This window comes from Daucus carota, chromosome 3 (assembly GCF_001625215.2).
Source record: "Daucus carota subsp. sativus chromosome 3, DH1 v3.0, whole genome shotgun sequence".
Taxonomy (NCBI): domain Eukaryota; kingdom Viridiplantae; phylum Streptophyta; class Magnoliopsida; order Apiales; family Apiaceae; genus Daucus; species Daucus carota.
The window spans coordinates 50,016,583-50,034,614 of NC_030383.2; the positions used below are offsets into that span (position 1 = coordinate 50,016,583).

The window sequence follows — 18,032 nt, forward strand, 5'->3', positions numbered from 1 at the left end:
AATATGACAACTAAAATGGGACAGAGGGAGTAATATTTTTTTTCTGAATGAAAGTTTGAACTTGTGATGTTTAAACTTTCATTCAAAAAATAAATAATTAAAAAAAATTATGAAATTATACTTTATAGGAGTTTCAAAATACAAGCAACCAATGAACATGTGAGTTAACTTGATTACATTATCATCTATACGTATTTTAAAAAATAAATAGAGAAAATAAAGAGGTACTGATTACAATCTGGTACTTTTAACTTCATATTAAGGATACATGTTCTTTACAAGGCATGGCTTCTACATGTATTACAGTCGTGAAATATAGACCCTTCTCCACTTTCAACTGTGGCTAAGGAGGAAATCATTCTGGTTTGGATCATTCTATCTCAATCTCTTCTGGAACATTGTCTTGTTCATCATCTTTAGCCTCAACTTCTTCAGCAGTTAACCCAGAGGCTTCGACAGTCCTACTGATCCATTCTTTGAGAGGATCTTCATTCAAATCAAGCCTTAGAAGGCCTGCAAACAAACCTCCCAAGAATGCAACAGGCTCCTGCTTTTATGAAAACAAATTTTTCAGGATTCAGACAAATGGATTTTGGACTATATATAAGCAAACCTAATACCACAATTTCAAATAAGATGTAGGTAAATATCCAAAGCATATATAGTATCAGATTTGTAATATAGTTGACATGCAATTAAAGACGAATTATAATGTGTCTGTAACACTGTCTGCGGTATATGCCGAAGCCAGCGATTTCATATGACAATACGTGTCTCAAAAGTCTTAAGTGCCTTGACTTGATTAGTGCAGCTAAATAGTAAAATATGGCATCGCAAAAATATAGACATAAAGATTCACAATTTAAGAGGCTGGTGGTGTTTCTCGGTATGTGAACTCTACAACAAGAAACCAATCATTGTGTTATAACACATCCTAGAAACAATACTCACTCTGCAAACAAAAAGAATTTATCCAACCTGATAATAACAGAACACTATATAAGATGCTCACTGTCCAAGTTCAAAGCAAACAAAGCATGCACAGGTCATCTCACTTAAAAGAAGGGCCAGGAAAAGGTAAAATGGAGGCAAACCATAACTTGATTATATTGTAATTAGTAAGGGAATGTTTTAATTAACATCCTGGATCTCATTAAAAATGATTTCTTGGAAAATTCAAAACATAATGCAACTGGTATTAGATATTTACTGTCACAGTGTCGCTGCACCCACTGATTTCAACACTGAGCATGTCAATGGCAAGTATCTGTATAGCGTAGATATCTGTGTGTTCAAAAACAGTGCTGAAACCAATACAGAGTTCCCCTCATTTGTCACCGAATAATGTGCAAATCTAGAATTTCTTCAAACCAATTTCCTTTGTTTTCCCGAAGAAAACGGAAATTGTCATTCCGCATTTCCAGAAAAACATACACTTACCCAATCTATGCCATTTATATGAGAAACTAGAAAACATCAAATACATAAATGTGGAAGTTCCTCCATTTTATTGTTCAAATTCAACAACATTCAAATCTGAATGAGAGCATTCATCCTTAAAGCTTGCAGTACAAGGATATAAAATAAAAACAACTCAAAAAATTAACTTGCGAGTTGATTAGGCCGAGAAACCGATAGGGTGGAACTTTCCATGACAAATTATGTAATCGATCCTACATTTGACAATGTACTGCAAGTAATTTGGGTAAAATCGTATACAGTCCTTTGCCGCATCATCATACCTTTCCATACCATTATCGAAATAATAAACTCCCAAGTCCCAACAGACAAAACAAGATTATACTTAATTGGTTGCCACTAAATCAAACACACATATTTAAAAACATATGGGGCACTTGTTCCTGTTGTTTCGATTATTAAATTGGAATTAAAATGAATAGAAGCTACCTTAAGAGCTTCTCTAAGAATGGGCTCATCGGAAGAATTGCAGGAAGAAGCTTTAACACTAACAACTCTTCTGCTTCTGCTTCCAAGCTTTCCATACACAGCAGCTTCTTTATATCTGCACTGTATACAACAACAAAAAAAAGCAGTAGAAAATTATTATAATGAATAAATCAAGAAGGCTAAGAAGAAAAGAAAGGAGGGGGTTTGATACCACTTTGGTTAAAATTGGAGGAGAAAATGGAGCCACTGAAGCCGTCGTCGAGGTCATCATCATCTCTCTCTTTATCTTTTTCAACAAAAAATAGCTTTGTATTATCACTTCTCTCTGTCTGGTTTGTTGCACGATTTTTGTGCCGGTCTTCTTCTTGTTTTATTGTAACGGTTTTTCTCTTTTTTTTTTTTTTTTTTACAAAGCATTTCCTCCTTTAATTTTTTATTTTTTATTTTTATTTAAGTTTTCACAATTAATTTGTAATTTCATTGCTATTTAATTTTTGGGATCTTTTTAAAAATACCCATCTGTAAAATTATTTTTTTAAAAATACTACCATCTTTTTCATTGTTTTTAAAAATACCTTTTCATAAAATTTTTTTTTCAAAAATACGATTTGCAACCTTTGCAACCTCATTTGCAACCTTGGGCGGCGCAGCCGTAAAAGTTGCAAATGAGGTTGCAAAAGTTGCAAATAAAAATGGAAATGAGGTTGCAAAAGTTGCAAATAAAAATGGAAAGTTGCAACAGTTGCAACTGCAATTGCAACTAGTTCAACTGAAAACTGTAAGTTGCAAAAGTTGCAAATGAGGTTGCAAATGAAGTTGCAACTGAGGTTGCAAATGAAGTTGCAAAAGTTGCAACTGCAGTTGCAAAAGTTGCAACTGCAGTTGCAACTTTTGCAACGAGGTTGCAAAAGTTGCAACTGAGGTTGCAACTGCAGTTGCAAAAGTTGCAACTGCAGTTGCAACTTTTGCAACTTCATTTGCAACCTCAGTTGCAACTAAATGTAACTGAAAACTGTAAGTAACAACAGATGTATGGTGTGCCCCTGGCGGGGCCGTTAGATTACAATAGAATCAACTGAATGCAACCATATGCAACTGAATACAACCATATGCAACCATATATGCAATTACAAATCCTGATTTCAAGTTCCAGTTTTCGAATGTCGTTTTCGACCTCATTTTCGGAATCGATATATATATATATATATATATATATATATATATATATATATATCGATTCCGAAAATGAGGTCGAAAACGACATTCGAAAACTGGAACTTGAAATCAGGAATTTGGTTGCATATGAAGTTGCAAAAGAGGTTGCAACACGGCTGGCGCCGCCTGGAGTTGCAGATGAGGTTGCAAAAGTTGCAACAGTATTTTTGAAAAAAAGATTTTATGAAAAGGTATTTTTAAAAAGAATTCTGGAAGGTAGTATTTTTGTAAATAATTAAAGAAAAGGTAGGTAGTTTTGTAGATTTCCCTTCTTTTTTTTAAATAACATAATTCATTATAGAAGTTGTTTTTTAATTTTAATTAGTATCGAAAAGTCGGCGCGTAATCATGAAGCGACGCCGATAAATGATTACATTATATAATACATAATTTGAATTTCTAATTTATTTTTACTAATGAATTTAAAAAGATATAGGTATATTATGTTTTTGTCTTAACATTCATGAATAGTTTATTATTTTTTATTTATATCATTTGTATATGAAATATTTCTTATTATTTTTGGACGAAAAACGAAGAATTTAATAAAATAATGAAACCCGGTTTGAAAAAATTCTCGAACTGTCAATTATAACCTGATTGTGAAAAAAAACAATGAGTTAAACAAATAATCATTTTGTTTTTGATACCTTAAGTCCTTAACACATAAAATTTCTAAATTCTTTGATCTAATAAGTATTATAATCGTATGTCAAGTAATTCAACCTACATCAAGTATCGCAATTAACTTTCACATAAGCACATATGTTGCTCGATGTTCACTTACAACTACTGATATATTACAGCGCTAATACCCTCAAAATATGAACATTTTTTTTAACAACAAAGGTGGGTTTTTACGATATTCACCACTTGCCATATTTGATACGAGATTTATGGATCATCCAAAATATTGTATAAGTACTTATTAGAAAAATTATCGAAATTCATAGAATTCACACAAAAACACTAGAACATAAAATACTAATATCCCAAAAAAATGGGTATGACTAACAATCCCAATAACAAGATACATAACAAGAATTTATCCAAAAGGATCATATTTTGAATTTATTGAAAAAACGGCCAATTGGAGAAGTTAGAAGAGCAAAGAAGTTTTAATCAGGGGGAAAAGCGGAGAAGCTATGGCCAGAACCCTAAATCAATCTTACAAGTTTTTTATGAACATGAACATGTTGAAGTCGAAATGTAGTCGTTAATGATATTGATAAATGATTATATTATTAATATTTAATTTTGCTAGGGTTTATGTTCTTATATCAAGTAAAATTATGTATATAACACAAGTAAATTAAGTATATATTTTCATATTTTTGTAGAGTATAATAATTTACTTGAATAGAAAATAATATCGAAAAAATACATTCCATAAATTAAAGTTTCAAAATACATATAATATTATATATTAAATCTTGTATTATACCGTCAAATTATTTTCGAATATTATATATTGTTCAGTTATAAATTATACTTTTTAAATACTTAAGTATTAAAGATTTATTATAATTATTATTTAAATAATACTGTGAAAGTTAATACTTCAATTTTACAAAAATTAAGAAATTAATTAAAAACAAAAATTTCTAAATAAATATAGCATATTCTAAAACTATATCGGCCGGGGTAAAAGTGTCAAACGATTATGAATTTGGATCCACTCGATCTCAGCAAAAGAAATTACAAATCGAGAAACAAAAGAAAAAGAAAACGAGGGTTTCAAAAATTTCATTACAATCGGAGTCTCCTCCCGTTTCACAAATTCCGACCCAACCCCATTTGCCTCCACATCTTGAAGCTCTATCTTTATTATACATACACATATACATACATTCACAGGAGGTGATTGAGTGAGGGCTGATGGATTTGGATCTGTGGATTTCAAAGGTTAAAGAAGGCCAACACTTGTCTGAAGATGAGCTTCAGCTGCTCTGCGAATATGTATGCGTTTAATTTCTATATTATTAATATTTTGTGTTTATTTGTTTGTGTTTTTGCGATTCTTTGATCTTGGATTAGGGTTTTGTGATTCTTTGATTTGGGATTTTGTTTGATTGTTGTTTATTTGTGTTTATAATGTTGGGTTTAGTTTTTTCTTATGATTCTTGATAAACCCTGTTTGATATGAATTTGTTTTTGCTTGGTTGGTGTTTGGTCATAAATAATTGGTCCGAATGGGTAATGGGGAAAAGAAATGTGGGGGTTATGTGATGATGGTAAAGAACCTGCCTTGGAATTAGATACGCTACGTCCGGTATTATGGGAACTAACGTTTGATGACGTTGATTGGTCTTTTCTAGTTTAATTGTAGTTTTGCTGGTTTCCGTGTTATGATGTATTAAACATCATGAATTTACTGGAATAGCCTCGGATAATTGTCTTTTCTATAAGAATTTGCGTAAAATGTAAACTTCAGATAGGTTTTTCCTTGTGAATATTAATTACGCCTACAGTTGGGATAGTTTGAAGCGTCATATGTCTTGTCTGGGTGCAACTATTCGGTTCATTTTGAATTTTCTAGTTGGTTTGTAATATATTAACAAGTATGTAGAAACTTGATAAATAAAATAAATTCTCTAGATTCTTCATAGTGTTGGACCGTAGTTGCTTATATGATCAATAATCTTGAATATATACTGTTCAAGTGCTCGTATAACTATTTCCGTATACAGCTAACTAGAAAGCAGGTGGGGGGGGGGGGGGGGGTTTAAGTCAACACACTATCCTGTAAGTTGAGGGTGCTGTATGGGTAGAGTTGGTAATTTTTCAAGTCAAACCTAAAATGAATTAAAAGAACTAGCTCTTATTACAATCGAGGGGCGGGGGGTTGCGTCTTCATTCTTACAACTTCAGCGTCTCTATTCAATCAATGGTAGCCTCCTGCTTTCTTTTCCAGTAAGGGGTTCTTATTCTTTCTTCTCTTTTCTTTCGTCTAGTTTATCAGTAATCTTCTGTTCATTTATTAATTGTTGATGTAATCTGTTGATTTGTTTCTAAGTATTGTGTATATATATCAGGCCCGTCTTATGAATTCTGAAGGCCCGGTTCAAAAAAATACAACCGAGGCCCTTAAATTTTTATAATAATTAAACCAATTTCTTCTCAATGAATGGACAATGAACGATCCTAGAACCTTTCAGGAATGGGTAATCAAGCACGTCTGTTACTATATTGGACCTTCAAAAGGATTTTATATATGGGTCAAACACTGAATTGTATGTATAATATATAAATATACTATGCATACACACATTTTAGGCCCCTCCTGATTTGGGGCCCCGTTCAAAGGCTCCACTTGCACATGTGGATCGCCGTCCCTGATATTTGTATGTATATATGTATGGTGTGAAGTGTGAACATGATTTTTCATAGATTAAATATTTGACTTTATCTACCCATGTGCTCTCTGATGTTTCAGTTTGTCTACTGGACTTCAAATTTTAAGTTTTTTTTTTAACCTTTGATGCATAATATTTAATTTGATTTGAATGTGACCCGTGGTTTGTGTGTGTGTATATATGATAATATTTTATTAAATTCCATATCGTATGGTACCTGAATTTCCTTATTTTTGGATTCACCGAATCCGTCACTTTACTGCCAACTTGCAATAGTGATTCTGATACCTGGGGCACAATTGGCAGTACTAATATTTTAAGCATGCTAATCGTAATATATGTTCCAATTTTTTGGTTGTCACTCTGTATATATAGTATTTTTCTTTGTTGTGGGATTTAAGTTATATTTAATCTTTTATCGTGCACACCTCATCCGTTCCATTTTTAAGCAGGGTATTTTTGTTAGGTTATGTTTCGAGCGTTTGTATCTTATTTGTATAAATTCATCTTATGGCTATCTTTTCTGGTACTAGCTATTAAGTATATATGCATTTGTATGCAAAGATTACTACTGACTTGAGTTCATTTGTTTGCATTGTATATATTAATTATTTCAGGTTAAGGACATTTTGATTGAAGAATCGAATGTGCAGCCTGTTAACAGTCCAGTTACAGTTTGTGGTGACATTCATGGTCAGTTCCATGACTTAATGAAGCTTTTTCAGACAGGAGGTCATGTACCAGATACAAATTATATTTTTATGGTCTCTCTCTCTCTCTCTCTCTCTCTCTCTCTCTTTGTGTGTGTGTGTGTGAGTATGTGTGTGTTTCTTGTGCTTTGGATTTTAGAACTACTTAAGCTATGGCTTTGAATTATTTTTGCACTAAATTCTCTCTCTCTCTCTCTCTCTCTCTCCCTCTCCCTCTCTCTCTCTCTGCGGCGCCTTTAAATTTCAGAACTACTTTAATTGTTGTTCTTAATGCTTTTTTTTAAATTAAATTGTGAAACTTTTGGCAGGGAGATTATGTTGACCGCGGATACAATAGTCTTGAAGTGTTTACAATTCTGTTGCTTCTTAAAGCAAGGTATTTATGGATCTTGTTTTCTCCTTGAGTGTTCGTGCATATTTAGTGCCTGTATGATATTTTTTATGGTAGTTATCATTGCATGAAAAAATGTGAACACCAGTAATGATTCTCGTGCTTCCTAGCACGGACTCTTCAAAATGGATGCCGTATGCATGTCCGACTTGCCCGACTCAGCTGAGTATGTGTCCAACTCGCCATGTGGCGTGTTGAAACGCATACGATTATGGTAGTCAACTTGCGTTCGACATTGGAGCGACACGGCCATGGACTCGGCCCATCTTAAAAAGGCCAATTAACCTGATATCAAAGCCTTTCTTACTCTTTTCGCTCATCCACACCTCTTTTCTGTCATCTGTATACACACCCATATATATATAACACCCATAAGTACTTCTAAAAATATATATCCCGTGTCGCCGTATCTGAGTCTATGCTTCCTAGGTATCGTGTCTTATGTCTTAAATTTAAAATCTCAGTTAGGTTAATCTGAGATATGACTTCTCAAAATATTTAACTGCAGATCTTCTAATTACAAACTACCAAACTTGATTTTGGAAATTTATGTAAAATTATTGTGAAATTGGTGGTTACCAAACTAGATTAAGCTCAACAGATATTGTGACATTATATGTAAAAATGTCACCTGTATAGTGAGATAACATGTGTATTCTTGTGTTGCTTCTGTAAATACGTCACCCAGTATCTTTGCCAACATATATTCTTCTCATAGTTGTGAAAAGCAAAAAGCGCACTGATGCGCAACGGGGTGCTGGGGCTTTAGTGAAAAGAGCGAAGCACACAAAATATTTAAATTAGTATTTATTTGGAGGATAATAGATATTTTAACATAATTAAATGCGTAGTAGTCAAAAAGCTTATAGCCAATATGAGCATGCTTATTAAGTCGACAAGTCGAGCCTCGGCGTCCGGACACCTTGGAATCGACTAGTCGACAAGTCGCCCGACTAGTCGAAATAAGTCGACAAGTCGTGATATACATAAATAAATATATATATTTATATATTTATTTAGTAAAGATTATATAATATAGATAAAAATAAATTATTTCATATTTAGTATTAGAGGTAGCTGTCACAGATGGTATTTCTTCAGCATCTTCATCATAATCCCTGCATAAATTTAGGACATGACATTATTAGTTGGAAAACCGAAAACTTGAAAACTGAGTAATAAAGCATGCATAAGAAACAGAGCAACCCCCCCCTATCAATTGCAAAATATTATAATAAAAAAAGTGATAATCTTATTATTGAATATGAATAAAAATTAACTAAAAATAATTATTAAATATTTTTAATTAAATAAAACAGGATAGAAAAAATAAATATCAAAATATTTTAAGTAAAATAAAACTAGAATGTATTTTTTTAAATAAAAGATAGAAAAAATAAATTATAAATATGAATAAAATTTAATTAATATTGAATAAAACTAGAATTTAATTATTATTTTTAAATAAAAGATGAAAAAATTAATTAATATTAAATAAAAATTATTATTAAAATGTTTTTTAATATAATACTAATTAAAAAAACTGGATAAAAAATATATACCTTTTTCAGGAAAAAAAGAATTAAAAAATAAATATTAAAACGTTTTAAATAAATACAGAATTTAGAGTTAATTTTGAAAGTAAAAGATTAAATAACATAAAAAAACAATCAACAAGTACATGTACTACTTGTACAGTTGTACTGTACTGCACACCTTATATACACACGGTCGCGTGTGTATATACATCGCTATGACCTAAAAATGAAAAACAGAAGTGAGAGAGGAGAAGACGAGAAGAGAGAAAGAGGAGAGGAGAGAGAGAGGAGAGAGAGGAGAGGAGAGAGAGAGGAGAGAGAGGAGAGAGATGATGGCTTACCGGATTCGCGGCGCAGCGGCTGATGAGCTCCCAGGTAAGTATAGGTTTAAACTGGGTCGGGTTACTCTTACTGGACCGGGTCGGTACCGGGTCGGGTCGGGTTTGACCCATGACCGACTTTTCTACTCAGTCGTTCAACGAGTAATTCAAAATAACGACTTCCCGACTACTCGACGACTAGTCGTCGACTAGTCGTCGACTCAATAAGCATGAATATGAGAAATACTAATACTAGCGGAATTAAGTTAAATTCAGATATTGGGGCATCATCCTCATCGCAAAATATCTCAAAGCATCATCATAGCCTGAATTTGGATGGTCATTCTTAACAAATTCAATCTCCTCTGAATCCTCATCTTTGTCAACCAGACGCCTAGTAGATGATCTTTAATATGCTGCTCTTGAAGTTGATTGTGACCTAAAGGAGTCACAGCCGAGTCTCCTTTTCCTATTCTTCTTTAAGAAATCCTAGTTCCTTGGCTGCTTTGATGTATATGAGCCACAAAAAGTCACTATTTATTTTAAACAGAGCGAAGAACAGTAATAACAAATGGACTGAACTTTGGGACAGCATATGCAAAAAGTGCAGTACATTGGCAGACTGCAGAACAATAGTTCTCACATGTCCTCGAGCCAAAATATTGCTCACTCGAGCTTATATATCTGTGTGTGTGTGTGTGTATTATGTGCACATCTGTGTTTTTGTATTTTGTCATCTGCTCGAAAAGGAATTCTCGGGGTCTTGCAATCATGCTTTTCAGTTGAGTGAGCGTGAAAATTCGGCGTTTGCTAATTGATTTGCTGATTAATTTTATGTGGTTTGCTTTTTCTTATTTGCTACCAGATATCCTGCAAATATCACTCTTCTTCGTGGTAATCATGAGAGCAGGCAACTCACACAGGTATAATTATTTCAGATACATGTAACAGCTATCTTTCTTACATGATTATTGACTTGGGTAATAAATTTCTATGGCTCAAAGTACGAGGAAATTACCACTTATTTAAATCAGTAGATTTCAACTGAGTTTAATGAATTTTTATCGCCAGTGCTTCTGCTCCTTTATTTGATGCATTGCTAATAGCTTCCCAGATTTTAGAGATTATATTTAGCCATCTTAAAGTTTGTGGTGCACATAGTTTGTGGTGCCGTTTTTGCTTGGATTAATGTTCTGCTCATTTCCTTTCTGCCTAGCTGGCTTATATAGTATAATAATCCTTAATAATGATCTGACAAATCCTTACTTCTCTAGAGTAAATTAAAAGTAAAACAGAAGTTCAAATTTGAACTAAATGGAAGATTATGAAACAAGTTAAGATACTTAACAAGCATTACTTTCTATGCTTGGTAAAAGGTGCTGTTTTGTAGTTTGCTGCACTTTTTTCACATGTAACAAATAAGGATTTCCATCTGAAGTACTTTGTTCTTGTGGTTCCTAATGTAAATGTATGTAAAAGCCATAAAATATATATTAGGAGGCTCACTATATTAACAAGGAGCAGGTATTTATATATTTAACATAGTTCAGTGCGTTAGGATTTACATTCTGTGACTAGCGAGTTATATATAACCTTTTAGGCCTTTTTTGAATGGACTGTTAATCATGTCATGCTATGTGAAGTATTCAGAAAATTAAGCCAGTGAATCTTTCATTCTCTTCATGTCTGTTTGTTAGCGACAGTGTAGTAGCAGTATTGTGACAGTAGTACACCTGTAAGGGTATAAAGTATAAAGGTCATTTCAGGAAGATTAGTTTATATCTGTACTTGTAGTGTAAGTACCAGCAGCATAGTACAGTTGTGTTTATGCTTTTATTATGAAAATGGAATATTATTCCACCAAGCCCCTTGTCTCTCTATCTGTATCTCTATTTCCAAGTTTCTACTACCTCTTCTGCATTCACATCTATTTCTCTATGATCTGTCGCTTTTTTACCGCATGTTTTTATATTTTAGTTAATTAAACACAGAAATACCAAAATAATTTCATTCATTAGTCAGGTTTCCACCAATTCTTGACAATGTCCAGCTAAAAGGTTTGAGTAACGTTATTGCGAAATTGTCATAAAGCCATGGAGCTAAAATTTTGCTGCTTAGTGTTGTGTTAAATATTTTTGGTTCAAAATGTTCACGTACCTATATCTGCCTGATGGCAGCTTTAGATGTCTTGTCATTGCTTATCCATGGTTTCTATGTTATAATTACTGAGATTTTGAGGTTGTAGTTTTGTACTATGTTTTGTTATTACTTATCCCCGGTTCCCATATTAAAATTACCCTTTTTTTTCAAGGTCTATGGATTCTATGATGAATGTCAAAGAAAGTATGGAAATGCTAATGCTTGGCGGTATTGCACTGATGTTTTTGATTATCTAACTTTGTCAGCAATCATAGATGGCACGGTATGCTCTTCTTTATCTCTTTCTATAGTTGTGTGTATTCTTATGCATGTATTACCTCTATTCGTCCTCTTTTCTTTTGTGCTTGTATGCTAAATTGATGTCTGTCATTATTTTTTTTAAATTTTAGGTACTCTGTGTTCATGGTGGCCTTTCTCCAGACATTAGAACCGTAGATCAGGTTTGTTTTATTGTATGGTTACTTTACTAGTTTTTTTCTGAAAAGCTGCTGTGTCTACTGTACTATACAGGAAGATGATTAGATTTTTTTTGTTACTTGCAACTCTAGCAGATTTGAACTATCTTAAACATAAATTGCTTCTTTCAGCTTGTCTATTAGCTAGTATATGAAGGCTTAAAAGTCATTTTTTATTAAGCAGAAGATTAAAGCATGAGGTATAACTTATAAGGGATCTGGCCTTGTGCACTTTCTGTGTAAAAGGAATCTGGCTTTCTCTAGGAGATGTGATTCTGTGCAATGAAAACTAGTAGTATGTCCTGTTATTGTAACCATTGTTTAGTGTTATATTATGCTTTTTGAAGTATTGTCCAAATTTTGAGGATTAAGTTTATTTATGGTTTTATTTCTTCACAGATTAGAGTTGTTGATAGAAATTGTGAAATTCCACATGAAGGCCCTTTCTGTGACCTGATGTGGAGTGACCCTGAAGATATCGAAACGTGGGCTGTCAGTCCTCGTGGTGCTGGCTGGCTGTTTGGATCCAGGGTTACTTCAGAAGTAAGAGTAGCAGTTGTGTCTAGCTACACAGTTTTGCATGTATCTATTTTCTTACCATTTTTTTTAACTTCAGTTTAACCATATCAACAAACTTGATCTGGTTTGTCGAGCCCACCAACTTGTGCAAGAAGGTCTTAAGTACATGTTTCAAGACAAAGGACTTGTAACTGTGAGTCACTTATGTTTTGTTGGTTGGACCTGTAATTGAAAATATTTCTGTCTGAATATGACTCCTTGTTTCTTGATCTTTGCAGGTATGGTCTGCGCCAAATTATTGTTACAGATGTGGAAATGTTGCCTCGATACTTAGCTTTAATGAGAATATGGTACTATGTTCAACTTTTATGCTACAGCCTACATATATAGATAGTAAAGCGGGGTCTCAGAGTCGAGCTGTAGTACCCTATCATGCAGATAGTGTCTGCAATGATGGTGTGTTCTGTCATGGTAGTTGTCAGGAACTAGGGTTTGTAAGTGGAAACAAGTAGGTGCTTTTGGTGTTTAAGGTTTTATATGCAGAAAACTAACAAGAAAGGTAGAGGTTTTACAGAGGGATGGAGAGAGATCTAGCTAAGAGAGATTTAGGAGAGAGACTAAACTTGTAAAAGAACTCAATTGTTGATAGGGAGAAACAAAATAGAAATGTATAGAGAGAAAGCCTGGTGGAATATTCGAAGTTATAATAAAATGTTCAACATGACGACGTGTTACTGAAAAATTACAACTATGCAACTATTTATAGACTATAATATGCTAACTGACTCTGAATTACCAAACTGATACTATTCTTATTTAAAACTACTGATCCTGACAGTAGGTTACTCAATGTATACGTGATTCATCTTTGACAAAGTTGTAACTATATCTGTTGCAACAAATTGGTTAGTCTATCTTTTGGTCAAACCCAAATTCCGGTGTTGTTTCCTATTTTATGTGCAGAAGTACCGTGGAAGCTTTTCTAAATGCATTTAGTAAATTTTAGTTGAATGTGCTGGGAGAACTCAACTTCTAGATATTTTTGAAAGAGTCAAATACTAGATTTGCTGTCTAAAGGATAAAAATTGGAGCACTCATGATAGTTAGTCTTATTATATACTAAAGCAGATATTTAAAATTATATGATACAAATACCATAATAATACTTTCTTAGAGCTGTTATGTTATATTATTTAAACATACATGTCTGTTGCCATTACTGTTTAAGTTTACACATCAAATACTTATGTAATGTTTGTTTGGGGTGAAGGAATTTGGAAGGAATGGAATAAATTTGAATTATATTATGGACACTTGTTCATAAATTTCATTCCTTCCTCCATTCCATTCTTTACACTCTATACCTGAAGTCACACCCCAAGGAAAGCTCCATTCTTGCATATAGCCAATTTCTTATCAAATCTCATCATAACAATTTTACACTCACTCATTTTCATGAAAACTTCCCTCCTTCCTCTAATATTTTATTTTATTTATACTCATTGCATTCCATTCCATTCCACCCTCCCCAACCAAACACAACATTAGATGCCAACATATTACAGGTCCAAATGTGAAATGCAAAGCGTTGAACTTTTCCGTTGATTAATTTCCCTTGTTGGTATGATCTGAGGTTTGGAAGTTCATTTGTTATAGTCCATCAAGGTGAAAACTTGAGCTTAAAGCCTGTATAATAATTGAAATATTATTATGTAGATGAAAATGTTGATTCTAGTTGTAAAACTCCAGTAACTTGATCATGAGATTTTTTTTACGTTTTTATCTGTGTAGTTTAATCTGTTTTTCAAACGACTATCTAATATCCTTTAGTTATCAGACATATTGGGTTGTTTATACTCTATGTTATTTACATTGTTTTGCTACTTTTTATGTCATCAGGAGAGGGATGTGAAATTCTTTACTGAGACTGAAGAAAACAATCAGATGCGAGGTCCCAGAACAGGGGTACCTTATTTCTTGTAAGTGATATCTGTTCGTCTTGTCAACTGTGAGATGGTTTCAGCACTTGATTATTGCTGCTCCAGTCGAAGAGATTAAAGAAGTTACTTTGATTAGAACTGCGACTGCGTGGATAACTAGCCACATAAGATGGGAACTGTGCTTGATATCTGTGATTTTGGATAGCTGACCTGTGTATTAAAAGATTCTTTAGTGGTCAACTGTTTTGCTCATTTCAAGTTTCGTAATTATTTATATCGATGTTACATTGTAATTCACTTTTGGATCAAAAGTATAAAATCTTAGATTACTCTCGACAATGGGACTGTTTTCTGTCTCTTGCTTTTTGTTTGGTGGTGTTGTAGCCGAGTCTTGGTATTAGTTGGTACCAGGATTTGGTCTTTACAATAAAAACTGAAGATTCTGCATGTCTTTTTTGCTTCAAATAAGTCAATCTTAATGTTTGCCATCTTTTGGTTAAATTATGATTTTTCTCCAAGTTAAAGGTTCTGTTTGTTGTTGTCAACTTTTAGCAAAAAGCTAGTGATAAAGTGTTTAGTAAATCTAAAAGCAGTTTTTTCGAACAATAATTTTTGGCTTAACAGCTATTTTTCCCCCATATTTTTGAATAAAGTTGTTTTTCAACTTTTGAAAGCTAAGTAACATATTTTCCGATCAAATTCTATAAAAAATATTATTTTTTTATAGAATTCCTTAACATATTTTGGCACCTCATCTTGAACCATTTTGACTTTATTTTTGTCGTTTTTAATGAAAATTAAAATGGTGAAATAAACTTAAGAATTAACTAAAATGTAATGTTACAAACTTTTAAGTCTACTTTATCTTTTTAATCTAACATATTGATAGATTAAAACAAACGAAAATAGAGCAATTCAAAAAGGATGTATTGTGCAATTAATTGAAGTTTAGGTAATATTTGCAATTAACCCAAATTAGAAGGATGCGCTTTGTAATTAACTCTTTATTATATCATAACTCAAAATATGAACTATGAAGAAAATAATCAAATTATTGTCTGATTTCTAAAACTTTACTTTTTTGTCGGCATTTTTTTCAACACACTAATTTTTTAAACGTACTCCTCGAACACAGAACCTGAGTCTCTCTTTAGTATATTGATATTAGGCTTTGCTGAAGGTCTAATATAGCTGGTAAACTACTTTTACATTAATGTGTCACTTTCTAGTCATATATTCATTCATATTCTCTATATTGATCCCCTAGCATCCAAAATCTTGGATTAGAGCAGAATTGAGCAGAAGTTATTTTTACAGTAGGATTACCTATTATAAAGTCAATTGTATTGTAGGTCACCAACATCTTGCATTGTTTTGTTATTAGGTAAGGAAGGTAAGAACTTTGCAAAATTTCTAATCCAACTCCTCAAAGTGCTACCTACACAGACACCATATGCTTAACTATATATGGTCTCTTTGTATATTAACAACTCCATCAGCTTTACATATTCATAGCAGCATTCAGCAACAACTCCATCAGCAGCAGAAATATCTTGTATAGATGCAACATGGCTGACCATCTCAAAATTCATCCTGTAGTAGATATTGAAGCACCTCCAACGGCTCCTCTAGTGGCCAATTCTTCATCAAAAGCTTCCGAAAGAGGGGGATCATTATTGCATGTCAAAGACATGAATCCAGCTCCACCGCGGGCACAACCTCCACCAGGCCCTCCACCACCACAATTTAGGCAAACCACCCCCTTAATCCCATCACCACCACCACGACGTAAATCAAGAAGCTTCTGCTGCAAATGCATCTGCTGGACAATCTCTCTGTTGATCCTCATTCTCATAATTCTTGGAGCCATAGTAGGCATTCTTTATCTGGTTTTTCAACCAAAAATTCCTAAATACTCTGTGGACCGCCTCCAAATCTCCGACCTGAGGCTAAACACAGATGGCAGTCTCTACGCTAAATTTGATGTCCAGATCACAGCAAAAAACCCCAACAAAAAGATAGGAATATACTATCAACAAGGAAGCCACTTAAGTGTATGGTATGCAAAAACAAAACTATGTCAAGGCAAGTTTCCGAAATTTTACCAAGGTCATATGAATAAAACTAGATTAGACGTGTCGTTAACGGGGCAAGCACAATATGGAAACACATTGTTGGGGGCATTGCAGGAGCAACAACAGACAGGAAGGATCCCATTAGACCTTAAAGTGGATGTTCCTGTCAGTGTCAAACTTGGGAAGTTGAAGCTGAGGAAAGTGAGAATACTGGGGAAGTGTCTGTTGATTGTTGACACATTGAGCTCCAATAGTGTGATCACTATCAAAGCTAGTTCTTGCAAGTTTAAATTGAAGCTGTGAAGGCTGTGAAATGTGTGGGGGTTTATAGGTTAAATGAGATCTTTTGCATGGACTACTATTGTAATTTTGGGTATTGGTGTTTTGTTATTATGGGTATTGATTGATTCTTTTAATTCAATCTTTAAATGGTGTTTATAAATCAGTTTCTGTAATGGTCTGTAATAATTGTTTGGACAATTTATGCTACAAACTTTGGAAGAAACTAAACAAATTTTTATCTACTGCTCCCTACCATACAATTTTATTAATTTTCAAAAACAAATTAGAAAGCAAGAGTGTTAGTAAAGCAAGGATTAATCAAACTAAAAATCGGATATATTTAATATTAAAATAATATTTAATATACTAGTTTAACTTACTATACCACATATTTAAAAAGAATATCATATTCATTAATCGGGGAGGGGGATTTGATCACTCGATTTTTAGTACGTCATATGAAATATCATCGAAATTATAAACTTTAACTTTAATTTCACAAAATTGACAGAGTATATGATAAGATATACTCCCTCTGTCCCCTCATTTTTTTACGTTACTTTTTGACACGCTTTTCAACACTCATTTAAAATATAGTTTCATGATATATTTTTAAATATTTTTTGCTCTGAATAAAAATTTGATATATAAACTTTTATTTAAAACAAGAAAATTATGAAAAAAATATTATGGAACCATACTTTATAAGAGTCTCAAAATGCGTGCAAGTGAACGTAAACACCTGAGAGGGAGAAGGAGTAATGCATTAAACTTGTCTTAATGAATTGAATTATTTTAATAATATAATAAAAGTCGATATATATATATGTTCTCATATACATATATTTCAAATTTAAGCCTATTTTCAAAATCTATTTACTTTAATTAGAAATTAAATAGAAGTGTTAAAAATCTATTTGAACATAAAACCCATTTTGTTGTGTGACTCTAGGATGTAGACCTATATATTCTTTTTTATACGGGAAAGCACCTACTTAAACCGAAATAAATACTCTCTCCGTCTTTAAATACTTTTTCTGTTTGTACTTTTCACGTTTGCCAACGCATATTTTTGATCGTTAATATCTTTCATTTCATAGTAGCATTAAATATAAAAACTTCACCGTATTAAAATACTCGTGAATATGAATCTAACAAGATAT

At 32.9% G+C, this 18,032-nt stretch overlaps 3 protein-coding genes across 4 annotated transcripts; 2 read left to right on the plus strand and 1 right to left on the minus strand.

The window, feature by feature from the left end:
- Positions 1–97: 97 nt before the first annotated feature.
- On the minus strand, positions 98–2,279 carry LOC108211674 (UPF0426 protein At1g28150, chloroplastic). Of its 2 annotated transcripts, none has more exons than XM_017383336.2 (3): positions 2,120–2,279; positions 1,909–2,028; positions 98–547 (listed from the first exon to the last, which is right to left on the minus strand). In XM_017383336.2, exons 1-3 carry the CDS (start codon positions 2,180–2,182, stop codon positions 371–373), a joined length of 360 nt encoding a protein of 119 aa, XP_017238825.1. In that variant the 5' UTR covers positions 2,183–2,279; the 3' UTR covers positions 98–370. The 2 variants fall into 2 exon arrangements, with proteins under 2 accessions (XP_017238825.1, XP_017238824.1); XM_017383335.2 differs by having other exon boundaries at positions 98–550.
- Positions 2,280–4,818: 2,539 nt separating this feature from the next.
- LOC108215110 (phytochrome-associated serine/threonine-protein phosphatase 3) lies at positions 4,819–14,851 on the plus strand. Its single transcript, XM_017387460.2, has 10 exons — positions 4,819–5,082; positions 7,097–7,243; positions 7,498–7,565; positions 10,304–10,361; positions 11,750–11,860; positions 11,988–12,038; positions 12,453–12,596; positions 12,670–12,765; positions 12,851–12,922; positions 14,472–14,851. Exons 1-10 carry the CDS (start codon positions 5,002–5,004, stop codon positions 14,553–14,555), a joined length of 912 nt encoding a protein of 303 aa, XP_017242949.1. The 5' UTR covers positions 4,819–5,001; the 3' UTR covers positions 14,556–14,851.
- Positions 14,852–15,916: 1,065 nt separating this feature from the next.
- Positions 15,917–17,087, plus strand: LOC108213774 (NDR1/HIN1-like protein 6). Its single transcript, XM_017385566.2, has one exon. The coding sequence runs from the start codon at positions 16,081–16,083 to the stop codon at positions 16,888–16,890; it is 810 nt and encodes a 269-aa protein (XP_017241055.1). The 5' UTR covers positions 15,917–16,080; the 3' UTR covers positions 16,891–17,087.
- Positions 17,088–18,032: the final 945 nt, after the last annotated feature.

What these genes read in the sequence shown, in the direction of transcription:
- LOC108211674 (XM_017383335.2), bottom strand. Translation starts at nt 2,182, where the DNA reads ATGATGATGACCTCGACGACGGCTTCAGTGGCTCCATTTTCTCCTCCA. An exon ending in CTCCAATTTTAACCAAAGTG is followed by an intron (nt 2,029 to 2,119) that starts GTATCAAACCCC and finishes TGTTGTATACAG; the next exon opens with TGCAGATATAAAGAAGCTGC. An exon ending in TTCTTAGAGAAGCTCTTAAG is followed by an intron (nt 551 to 1,908) that starts GTAGCTTCTATT and finishes TTTTCATAAAAG; the next exon opens with CAGGAGCCTGTTGCATTCTT.
- LOC108215110 (XM_017387460.2), top strand. Translation starts at nt 5,002, where the DNA reads ATGGATTTGGATCTGTGGATTTCAAAGGTTAAAGAAGGCCAACACTTG. An exon ending in CAGCAATCATAGATGGCACG is followed by an intron (nt 11,861 to 11,987) that starts GTATGCTCTTCT and finishes TTTAAATTTTAG; the next exon opens with GTACTCTGTGTTCATGGTGG. An exon ending in GATCCAGGGTTACTTCAGAA is followed by an intron (nt 12,597 to 12,669) that starts GTAAGAGTAGCA and finishes TTTTAACTTCAG; the next exon opens with TTTAACCATATCAACAAACT.
- LOC108213774 (XM_017385566.2), top strand. Translation starts at nt 16,081, where the DNA reads ATGGCTGACCATCTCAAAATTCATCCTGTAGTAGATATTGAAGCACCT.